At 39.2% G+C, this 12,833-nt stretch overlaps 1 protein-coding gene across 1 annotated transcript in view; it reads right to left on the minus strand.

Moving 5' to 3' along the window:
* Nucleotides 1-12,833, minus strand: part of AK9 (adenylate kinase 9) — a 105,371-nt gene that overhangs the window by 11,928 nt on the left and 80,610 nt on the right. Inside the window, exons 27-30 of the mRNA XM_081251566.1 lie at nt 7,257-7,457; nt 6,680-6,898; nt 3,561-3,774; nt 1,265-1,466 (exon numbers count right to left, since the gene is read on the minus strand). Coding sequence (XP_081107692.1) covers nt 1,265-1,466; nt 3,561-3,774; nt 6,680-6,898; nt 7,257-7,457 — 836 coding nt within the window. The remainder of the gene's footprint in view (nt 1-1,264; nt 1,467-3,560; nt 3,775-6,679; nt 6,899-7,256; nt 7,458-12,833) is intronic.

Raw genomic sequence — 12,833 nt, forward strand, 5'->3', positions numbered from 1 at the left:
ATTTATTTTTGGCTGCATTGGGTCTTTGCTGCTGCACACGGGTTTTCCCTAGTTGCTGAGAGCAGGGGCTACTCTTCGTTGTGGTGCGTGGGCTTCTCACTGCGGTGGCTTCTCTTATTGCGGAGCACAGGTTCTAGGTGTGCGGGCTTCAGTAGTTGTGGCTCGCGGGCTCAGTAGTTGTGGCTCACGGGCTTAGTTGCTGCGCGGCATGTGGGATCTTCCCAGACCAGGGCTTGAACCCTTGTCCCCTGCATTGGCAGGTGGATTCTTAACCACTGCGCCATCAGGGAAGCCCACCATTGTTGGTTTTTAATGGAAAGTAGCTCAACTCCTTTGTCCGGTGAAGGATCACTTGAGAGGCCCTCAGGATTAGGGAAATTCAGCGTGACTGGGCAGTCACTGTCCTGGTATTAAGGTGAAATAAAACCTTTGTGATTTAACCGACGTTGCCCTCACTAAGATCCCTCGTATGCAAGGATGAATGCCAAGAAGGAGGTAACACAATTTGCTTAAGTCCCAGGGCCTTCTCTGGGGAAAATACTTGACAGTCCAGAATCTGCTCCCCGATAACTGAAATTAGAACTGTCAAGGACTTGATTAAGGACCAGTGGTAGGGAAGGGCAAAGAGGCTCCTAATATAAAACAGCCTTGAGTAAAACAGCAAGATTTTAAGTCAATGACCTGGGCTCAAGAGCAGGGCCTTAGGTTTTATCGGCTTCTACTACTGGCTGGGACCACTGGCTGTGCCAGGGAAGCCGTGGTGGAGCGGAGGAGTGTAAACTGAAGACCAGTTCAAGCACAGGGCTCTCCTGTCCAAGTGCAGCATCAGGGAGGGGCGCTGCTTCCTGTGCAGAGAGCTGGGCCAGGCAGAGACCATCTCCACGGGACCAGTACCACCTGGGCGGACAGGGGAGGGCCACGCCTTCATCATTCCATGGGGCAGTGAGGAGTTCTGCTGGGCTGTGGAAGTCGCACAGACCTCCCTTATGGATTGTGTAAACCTGGAGGCTCCTGGACGGCTCAGGGGTTGCTGCAGGGAGGGAAGTGGCCTGTTGGCTCTTCTGGTGTTCAAGCCGAGTTTTAGCTTGACAGAAAATTAAAACATGTAACCATATAGGTGCCCAGAGTTTGAAAAGCACATCACACACACTTTACAAGAGCTTTAAACCCTGTTTACGATTAAGTGTTTTACATTCCAGTGAGTAATTTCTTCAGAGATGTAACTCCATCCCACTCCCTCTCCACCTCCACAGCCCCCACTTACCCTGCAGTATTACATATACTTTCCATCAGAGATAATTCTAAGGCCTGAACAGCCAGTTCATCAGGTGCTGTCATTCCTCTGTGAAGATGCCAGTTTAGCATACGTGCCAGCTCTGTGTCTGGTTGGTGGTTTAATACATAACGCAGAGCATCTCCTATTGACAAACGCTTTAAGCCATAGTCACTTGAAATTTTTTTGGCAACTGAAAAACATTAAAACTTTAAACTTACTCCGTTTCACAAATTCATCAGTTAATCTTAGTTTCAGATTCTGGTTAGTTGACATCAACAGCAAGCTAATCTTCACATTCCTCAAAGAAATTTCAAAAATTAAAATTGCTACATCTTATTGAATTAATACTGTTCAAAGGTCGATCATTATTAGCACTTCAGGTATGTGGCTGATGGGTCTGGTTAATGAGCCAACTCCGTGAGGTTTTCTATAACCAAACCATTGAAGTGGTTTTTTTCCTTCTGCATGAGGTAGCAAAATTTTTGAGAGCCTTATAAGGCATCCTATGTGTACTATTAAATATTTGGTAATATGTCCAAAATAACAATTCAGTGCTCGTTCTGTCACTGGATTAAACCATTTCCCTATCTGTCCATTTACGGACTCCAGGCTGCAATCAGGATAGCTTACCCTATACAGTTAGGTGGCAGTTAATCCTTAGGAAGTAATTTTCAAAAATTATAATGGCATATCTGACATTTTAATAGTAATTTACAGCTTATGAGGTAATATTTCTTCTGTGACTTTTTTTGATATTTTCAACTGTTCCATCAAGTGCGTAGAGTGGGTATTGAAGTTCCAGTTTTATAGATGAGAGAACTGCAGGCCACTGCAATGGAATAATCTGTCCAAGGGCACATAGATGTTGCCATTTGTTGAAAGAGGACTCAGGCTTGGCCTCTGCTTCTGCTAAGTGAGACCACAGATAATAGCTTCCAGCTACTGTTAAATGTGGGTGTGCTCTGACAGGGTCTACAGACCCTGCTTCATCACGGTCTGGAGACAGCAGTGTGTAGAGGACACTGAGACTCATCTGTTCCCACGGGGAATACAGGTTAACTGGCCACAATTAGGGCCACCCGGGAGCGACTCCCCTGTGAGGGCCGCAGAAGGCTTCATCTCAGCTTTGCCACAAACGCGAGAGTCACCCCTATTATTCTTAAGCTATGGAAACAATTAAGTGTTTACAATTTGACATTTTGTTTAAAGATTAACCTCTATTTCAACAAAAATCGAGGAATCAGATTGTCTAATCTACATTTTACTTCTTGCTATGGTTGTAGGATCTTGTATGTCAATGTACAGCTTTCTTTGGGAAATATCATTATCTTTGTGAACTTTTAGAACACAACTATTAAAGACTCTTCATCATGTTAAGACGTTTAAATGGGGAAAAACACACTTTTCATCTGAAGAGCTAAAACACAAAACTCCCTTTTATTATTTCTGTTGAAAATTAATCTTTGACCTCATCTCTCCCCTTCATCCTCTGTGCTGTCAGTCATTAAGGCCTGTCATTTCCTTTTTAAATATCTCTGGTATCTGCCCTTTCCCATTTTATTATCATTGCGACCAACCACTGTTCATGTGGTTATGTCACATGTCATCTTGAAATACCACACTCACCTACTGTTGGACTATTTGCCTTAAAAAAGAAAGTCTCAAGATATAAAAAATTCAAACATTATAGTTTACCAAATGCCTTTTTCGGTAATGATTAAGATAACGGATTTTCACTCTTTAACTTATTAATACAGTAGATTATATTTATAAAATTTTAAATATAATTTTTATGCTAATAAAATCTTAATATAACTGTTATTTGACTATATTTATAAATAATATTCATTTGTAATTTCTTTTTTTGTATTATCTTTGTTAGGTTTTGATATCAGGGTCATGCTAATTTAAAACTGAATTTATATTTTTTATACCTTTTTAATTGTATGGACTATATTCTTTACTTTAAAAAAAACTGAAAATAAATTGGTCAGTTTACTTTCTTTTCCATTGCTCTGGAAAAGCTTATAAAAACAAAGTAAGCATCTCTTGAATTTTTAATTCTTTGAAAGTTTGACATAATTTTCCTCCAAAACCATTTGATTCTGGGCTGTTTTGGAGTGGGGCTATATTTTTGAATGCCTTCTCCTCAATGGTTATTGGCCTATTTAGGTGTTCTGTCTCTTTTTGAGTCAGTTTTGATAGTTAGCTTCCTGGAAGAGTGGTCCTGGTCTTCAGGAGATTCTTTTATGCTTAAGGAGAGTAAAGGCAAACACACCCTTACCTGTAGTTTTCCCAGATTTTGGAGGCCCCAGAAGCGCAATCCTAATGGGCATAGTAGGCTTAGGTTTGGGTTGGCGGATATATTTGATTGGGTTCTTCATAAATTTTTCTTTAGTTTCCTTACTAGATAAAAAATAAATATACTGACGATGGACTACAGGATGAAGTAGATTCTCTGAATTTTCAACTGGCTTGATTGTCTCTCCTTCACTTAGCTGCAATATATGCAAAACTGAATTAATAAGTTAGCTTTATTTTAAACAGCATTTCCCCCAAATACACTTGAAAAAACAAATTTGCAAAATCTTTCTTATAGAACAAGAAAACTAATTATAATCAAATACTGATATTAAAAAACTGTAAAAAGAATGAATTATTTTATACTCATATGGAATAAATGTAGTTTTTCTTAAGTGCTTCAGTTTCTGACAATTATAGTTATTCTACTTCCTTTATAATGTGTTTAGCATATACTGAATGTTTCTGCCAAGGAGTGTAAAGGTGTTTGGATACATTCATGGGCCAATTTATCTTCACAGACAGGTCCATTCCTAAGGTGGCATAATGTACAGAAATGTGTCCTCCCAAAATCATGGTTTGAAGCCCTAACCCTCAAAGTTACTGTATTTGGAGACAGGGCCCTTAAGGAGGTAACTAAGGTTAAATGAGGTTATAAGAATGGGGCTCTAATCTGAGGACTGGTGTCCTTATAAGAAGAGAAAAGAGACACCAGGAGTGCATGAGCACAGAGGAAAAGCACTGAGGACATCTTGAGAAGTGGCCATCTACAAGCCAGGAAGAGAGGCCTCACTAGAAAAACCATCCCTGCTGGTACCTTGATCTTGGACTTCCAGCCTCCAGAACAGTGAGAAAATACATTTCTGCTGTTTAAGCTACCCAGTCTGTGGTATTCCATTACGGCAGCATGAGTAGACTACTACAGGTGGGGTCCTGGGTTATATATGGGAGTGTGCTGGTAGAACAAATCCCACTAGCTTCTCTTCTACATTTTTATACAGACGAAATCCCATTCACACAAACATCAAGAGCAGCCACAAAAGGGAAAAATACACCTAAAAGGCAGCCTAAGGTGTCGGTATGGAATGGAGAGGGAGGACTGGTCCCACATCTTTGCATTAGTGATGATGACGACTGGGTAATTAAATGGATATCTTTTTATATCATCAGATGGCCAAGCATCAGTCATCCCTGGACTTGACAGAGTAGGTGGGAAACACTATGGTAATATTGGTCCTCCCCCAGAACTACACCAGGATAGTTGTCACAGGTCAATGGTGTTGTCAGCATCATCATTCTTGGGCTGAAATGATATTCACGGCTGGGAGTAAATGTTGGGGATAAGAAGAAACTCAGGGATGGGGTGGGAATGTCTGCTCTATTTCTTATACTTGGTAATAAAAGAAAAGCTGAGAGTTTAATGATTCCATTTCAGATTCGCAAATGAAGTGTGAATTCTTACAATAGTTTCTGCTATTGCCCAAAATATCTAGCATGTATCTTTCTTCTCCATAGGTCAGAATACCCAAGGTGTCATCAAATCAGAAACATCAAGTGGTCAGGCACCCAGAAAGATTCCCAACAGCCCTGAAAAAATGATTTATATGCTTAAACCCTTCCTATGACCATGCACTCATTTCTCCACAAGGCATCTTTATACAATCCTAATTATGTTTGGACATGGGTCCTTGAATAGGGTTCTGACTTTGACTGCTTCTTCCCCTCTCTTGTCCCTCTCAGAGAGCAGGTTAGGGTGTAAATATTTTTCAAAAGCTTTCTAGGTGATCCTAATACATGCTTAACTTTATCTAATTCTCTATGGAGGGAACTGTTATAATGTTTCCATATTTCAGCATGATATTTGAAAAGGTTTCTCTTGACATCCTTACAGTGAAGGTAAAGAAGATATCACAATTAAGTAGAATTGAAACCGATTGTATCAACATCAGCCAAGAAGGAGGTTTCAAGTAATATGCACATGGCTCCATTTTGGATCCCTTCCTCCAAAATACTTTTTATCAGTGACTAATACACGTTAATAAAAACAACTTATATTAATTGAGCATTCACAATAAAACAAGCACTGTTGCAAGCACTTTACAATAATTAACTGATTTAGTAATTGTAACAATGTCGTGAGGTAGGGACTATTCTTATTCCCATTGTGCAAATGGGAATGGCTCAGAGAGGTGAAGTAATTTGTCCAAGGTCACTCAGCTAGTAAGTGGTGGTTTTGAACTCAGGCAGTCTGGCTCGAGAGGCCATGGTCTTCTCCACTGTGCTACTTCACTGATGGAAATAAGAAGGTACACTGGTCGAGAGGGCAGGTCACCTTTACGTGACATTCTTTTATTGTCTTTATAGCACTTAATACAACCTGACAAGAACCTATTTGTTTACTTATTTATTGCCTATCCTCCCTCTCCAACCCAACTAGAATATAAGGCCCATGACAAAGGAACCTTGTCTGTTTTATTCACTGCTCTGTTCTCAGGGACTGACACAGTGGCTGGCGTGTTCTTGATTAAGACTTGTTGAAAACCATCCCACATTTGAAGTTACTGAATTCCAGTTACATTAAACGTTTGTCCACACTGCATAAAAATACAGTGCTTAGAAATAAGTTTGTGATGAACATTAAAGGCACATTTTATATGGTATGTCACACTTCCCAGAGAACTTTATATTCTTGCATTTGATCACAGTGGCCTGATGGCAGTATTCTCCCATCTTAAAGGTGAGGTAGCAGAATCAAAGAGTTTAAAGGACTTGCCTAAAATTAGATAGCAAATTGTGTCAGAGCTCAGCTCGCTAGATGTCTACTTTGAAAATATTTCTACTACCATCTTCTTCTGCTACAGAGTTAAAACCAAGTTGGAACTGGATGATCTCTACAGAAATAGACGAAAGAAATTTAAACCCTTCAACTACTTTCCTACTTCAGAAAGGCGAAACAACCACACATATTTTTATAGCTAGTTAAGAATACTATACAATGCTTATAATTTTTTGAACTTATCCACTGTCTTCTTAGACATACTTAAAAAAAAAAAAAGAAATCAGAGAAAGAACATGGCTTTCAGATGCATTTGCTGACATTACCTTTACAGGGTCCCAGTAGCCAAATGAGCTTATATACTTGTAGGTAAAGCTGAGCATTTTCTGGGCAAGGTGGGATGATATTGGATAACATTTCTCAAAAACGCTTGCACGATTCTCCACCAGTGGTTTCAGTTTCATATTCAATATGTATTGTACAATGTGGGTTTTCCGAGCTCCATTAATGAGAATTACTGGTATCAAAAACTTCTCAAATTCTTCCTAATGAAAAAAAATCATAAAACCAAATATTTCTAGTGGGAAGGAGGCTGGCAGTATTTAGTTACAGCACATGGACATTGCTAGTAACTGATTACTTCAGTCTAGAGAACAAATATTTTTCAGCTTCCAAGTAACTGCAGGTTGGCAGCTAAAACTTTGACCCTATGTGGCTTCCATGTTGCCCTTGATTTATTAACTAGTTTTTATAATTGTAAATGGTGCTGACGAAAGGGACCTAACCCCTAAAAATATACATTTCTTTTGAAATGTTAAAAAGAAACCAAGGCATAAACCAAATGGCTTTTGTTTCATTCTCAAATGTTATTTTTTGAATTATGAAAAATGAAAAAGTAATAACCTGTATTATTTGTAAATTATTCATATCTGCTTCAAATTTTTCTCCCAGTTCACCTCTCAGGCGTTCGAGCGCATCAATTTCCTGCTCTTCATCTTCCTCACTCATCACTTCCTCATCTTTTGGAAATTCATCAAGGATGTCAATATCATCTTCCTCATCTTCAAGTTCTTCCTCGCTCATGTCTTCATCTTTTCTAACAGTCTAAGGAAGAAAATATTCCCTTTTACTATACATATAAAATATGGAACAAATGACACTGCTAACTAATCATCTGGGATATTTTGGAATAAGTGGGTATTGGTTAGTATGGCATGCAACGTTCATCAACTGATATAGTAAAATTTCAAATATCTGGCACCCAAGAAATTTAATGCCTTCAAGACTCTAACACCACAGTGATCCCATAAATAAATACCTAGACAAGATATTAACTGCTAATATTTAATGCTATAGTTGTCAGAACATTACATGTTTTTCATGGTCTTCAGTAACAATATTTAATGCAACTCAAAGAGTATATAAAACACTCCCTAGCTGTGTTAGCTTGGACAAAACCAGTTTCCTCGTCTGTAAAATAGGAATAAGGAAAGTACCTCCCTCACATGGTTGTTGGCAGTGCTAAAATAAGTTAATACATGCAAAGCCCTCAGAAAACTGTCCGGTACATGGTAAGCATGCAAATGATAGCTGTTATTGCTATTATTATGCTGTTACAGTTATTATTGTCATTTTGTATAAAGCACTGTTCTAATAGAATAGTACACGCCCCTGAGGAGGCTGCAGCTTATCTGAGGAAACCAGAATTAACACATAAATGATTACTGAAGACCACGACAGGATGCTGATACTAAGTGGTGTTGCATAGGCTCGAAGTGCTACAGTTCAGTTTGCGTAACACTGAACCCCGTCCTACTGATTCTCCTGCACTGCCTCTATGCACGTCGCCCTGAAGTATCCCTTGAGCCAGAGGGAGCACTGCCTTCCCGTCAGAAACCTGGGAGTTACCTTGACTCCTCGCTCTCCATTATTGCACATCCGGTTTCTAAGAACAGGAATCCTAAATAATACTTAAGACTCTATCCTCCTTTCTAGTGCTGCTCTACTGTTTGCCCTCTCATTACCTCTTGCCTGCACACTTCCGATTAGCTCGCTATTTCCTGATCTTTCTAACTGATGAGACCCTGGTTCCTTTAAAGGCGCCTGGAGCTGGGATTTGGACTTGCAGGTGCTGGGAGGCAGATGAGAGGACCAAGGGCCCTTCCCTGTTCTGTGCCCAGGCTCCTCTTTCCCCGGAAGGAGTTTGGCGTTGGAACTATGTTTCTCAGTTCTTATTCTTTTTTATTTGAATTTTGAAGCCATTTGGTTCTCTTACTACTTTTCCCTTTTTCTTATATTTTGACAATTTTTTAGTTTGAGATTTGATTTGCTAACGATCACTGGAGGTATGGTGGGATGAGTCCACACTACGAGCTGCAGACATCTTAGTTTCAGATGAACTTTTGCTCACCTCTCCAGCTCCATTTAATAGCTCTTCCAACTTGTTTGTTAATTAAAAAAATTAAACTATATAAGTTTAACAAGAAACTTTCAATTTATTTAAATGCTATATTGTAGTTTCCATGAACTTTTTTTTTGCTCTCTGGTTTTTTATACCATCCTGTTTTTGTTTTATGGATACAAGTTCTTGAATTATTTAAGGCAAATTGGAATTTTTAAAATATTTAATATATTTCCTGTATTGTCTATTTGTTTTAGAGTCAATTATTCTGTTTGTTCATCTTGGTTCTTCTTTGTATTGATAATTTCAAATATATGGCAATCCTTTGTTGTCTATTCATTTTTATGAACGAAGGACTAAACTGATTAATTCAGAGCAACTGTAAGCTCTGGGTATGTGAGCAGGACAGGTTGTATCATGCTTCCATTTAAGATGTGGGGATGAGAAGAGGCAGAAAGGCTGGATCTTGTCCCAGATGATGAAGAGCACCAACCAACATTCTGTGGCACCTAGCATTTTCTAGACAGATTATTTAATTACTTTAGAAATTATTTACTTTTTTCTTCATGGGGACAAATGTCACTGTTACATGAGGAGCTGGTGGGATCAACCTTAAATAATTTTTCTGCAATTTACCCTCTTGGACTTTCTAGATAATCAAATATGTGCAAATATTAAATTTTGTTCTTACTTTTCAATATATATGCTGTTTCTTTTTCTGATCACATTGCTGTGGCTAGTTCCTTTAAATTTTTTAAAAGGTTAATAGCCTAAAAATCTTCACAGAAGACCATCTGAGAGACGCACAGGTTAATTCTTTTTAGGGAAAAAGGTTTTAGTTTTCTGTAAATGGCATTTTGGTCCTCTGGAACGGTGCTGCTTTTTTCCTTATATCTAGTATCTTTCAGTCCTTATGTTAGGAGATACATGTTCTAAAATTCATGGTCTCAGAGATCTGCCTCCAGTATGAAGGAATAAGTTCATTTAGCCTCTAGCAGATAATAACCATAAGCCATGGACAACACACACACAAATACACACACATTTTTTTCCCCTCTCTCTTGCTCCAGAAGGCTTCTGGAGAGTGAACAAAGGCAGATTTTGTAGAGTAGTCAAAATTTGGAAGGAGCGATTGGCTTAGGGTCAGTTCTCTTATTTTGTGCATTTGTGTGGACGGCAGCCTCCATTAGAGTGGTGGTGGCAGAGGGGGACTAAAACTCTGATAGAAAGCTCTGTCTTTTGTCACCTACAAATTGGCACTTGCCCTCTACCTCTACAAGAATTAAATTATGAGCTGCTGCAGCTGCTGACCTTCAACAGCCCTGGAAAGAAGTTCAGGATGGATCAGAAATGAGGCACTCTGTGCTCTAGAAAAAACTGGCAGAACAGGTCTTCAGATAGTTAGATATTTTCAGGAGATGATTTTATGAGCCCAATTCTTGCGTCTCCTCATATCTAGAAAAGTGATAAAATCCTTCAGGGCTACTCCTGGCATTCTCCTGCATGTGGCTACGCTACACTTGGTAAAAGGGACCCAGACACCAGAGAAAGACTAGTGTACAGGACGAGGGCAAAGATTCTGGAGCTAGGGGTAAGAGTAGAAGCAAGGCCTCCAAGGAATTGGGAGATATGCATTGTAAATCTGTATGAAGCCACTGGTTTATAGAATATTCTTCAGTCACATTTGGAGACTAAAATTCCACATGAGGGCGACATTTTCCTATAAAATTAATGGAAGTAGTCACCTTGAGACTTTGAAGTGATTTCTAATGTTGAAAGTGTTTTATTTGCTGCTAAAAAGTCAGACAGCAAAGGCAATAATGTTAAGACTGAGAAGACAAACCTGGGAAGGGCTTTATCTGCATATGGTTCCCTAACTGCTTGGGAAAAAGGTGAGTCAAGAAACTGTATATTTCTGTACAGAGAGGCAAATGATGAGAAGACCCCTGGTTCTGTGCATGAAAGCAAGCTCCAAGGTGCATGTGGAGTCAGGATGGATTCAACTCAGGTTGTCACGTTAACTGATTATAACAATTGCACTAAGTGATCCTTGAGATGCTGCACTGTGTTTAGTCTTTCCTTGTCTGAGGCAGTAGCAGTACATATAAAATTCCCATCAAAAAAGTTAAAAAAAATACACAGTTTTAATCTCAGACAATCTCATTAAAAATCTCAGGAACGGGCTTCCCTGGTGGCGCAGTGGTTGAGAGTCCGCCTGCCGATGCAGGGGACACGGGTTCGTGCCCTGGTCTGGGAAGATCCCACATGCTGCAGAGCGGCTAGGCCCGTGAGCCATGGCTGCTGAGCCTGCGCATCCGGAGCCTGTGCTCTGCAAGGGGAGAGGCCACAACAGTGAGAGGCCCGCCTACCGCAAAAAAAAAAAAAAAAAAAAAAAAATCTCAGGAACTCTCATAAAAAAATCTCAGGAATTGTCTTCCAAAAGTCAGTTTGTATAAATTAATTGTGGGAGATACATAGACAATTTTTATAAAAGATTAAGTCTCAGAAGAGCTAACTTACAAAATCTTATTTTGTCTATAAGATAGAATATTTCATCTGAGTTGCTTGGCTGTAGCATTTGGGTCAGCTAGGTCAACTGGGGACTAGCTCCTCTCTAAACAAAACGAAATCCATGATCTTCAAGGCTTATCTTTTCAAAAAATCAGCAGATGGAAAAGAGGAGCTGTATTGAACATCCTTCACAGTATGTGACTCTGAGCGTCTACAGGCTCCGCCCCATTCCATTCTTTATCTCGAGGTAAGCTATATTTTAGCTCCAGCACAACTTCACAGGCTCTCTGTCTAGACCTTATTCCCAAGCTCCCAGCCTATCTCCCTGTAGCATGAGCTGAAGTGTGAAAAGCACAAATGAAAATCCACAAGAAGCATAGTTTAATGTAGTATTATTATATTTTGTATTAGATTATTTAAACACCTTATTTAAACATCTTGGTTTTCTTTCTTTTAAAAATGTTCATTTTTCTGATTATAAAAGTTCATTGTAAACAGTTATAGAATACCAAAAAGTGTAAAGAAAATAAAAATGACATATAATCTCAGAACTTGTACATAAACTCTATATCTCCAACAAGACTTCTATGCATCTTTTTGATGCTCAACATCACTAATTATTAGAGAAATGCAAATCAAAACTACAATGAGGTATCACTTCACATGGGTCAGAATGGCCATTGAAGTCTTTGAACAATAAATACTGGAGAGGGTGTGGAGAAAAGGGAACCCTCCTACACTGTGGGTGGGAGTGTAAATTGATTCAGCCACTATGGAGGAGAGTATGGCATTTCCTTAAAAACACTAAAAAAAAAACCAAAAAAACAAAAAAAAAACCCACTAAAAATAGAGCTACCTTATGATCCAGCAATCCCATTCCAGGGCATATTTCTGGAGAAAACCATAATATGAAAAGATACATGCATCCCAATGTTCACTGCAGCACTATTTACAATAGCCAAGACATGAAAGCAACCTAAATGTCCATCGACAGATGAATGGATAAAGAAGATGTGATACATATATATTAAATAGACTATTACTCAGCTATAAAAAGGAATGAAATTGAGTTATTTGTAGTGAGGTGGATGGACCTAGAGTCTCTCATACAGAGTGAAGTAAGTCATAAAAAGAAAAACGAATACCATATGCTAACACATATATATGGAATCTAAAAAAAAAAAGAAAAGGTTCTGAGGAACCTAGGGGCAGGACAGGAATAAAGACACAGACGTAGAGAATGGACTTGAGGACACGGGGAGGGGTAAGGGTAAGCTGGGGTGAAGTGAGAGAGTGGCATGGACATATATACACTACCAAATGTAAAATAGATAGCTAGTGGGAAGCAGCTGCATAGCACAGGGAGATCAGCTCGGTGCTTTGTGACCACCTAGAGGGGTGGGATAGGGAGGGTGGGAGGGAGACGCAAGAGGGAGGGGATATGGGGATATATGTATATGTATAGCTGATTCACTTTGTTATACAGCAGCAACTAACACAACAGTGTATGCAATTGTACTCCAATAAAGACGTTTAAAAAAAAAAAAAGAGAGTACCAGAAAAACAAA

Source organism: Mesoplodon bidens (assembly GCF_964165515.1).
Source record: "Mesoplodon bidens genome assembly, chromosome: 12".
NCBI classification, from domain to species: Eukaryota; Metazoa; Chordata; class Mammalia; order Artiodactyla; family Ziphiidae; genus Mesoplodon; species Mesoplodon bidens.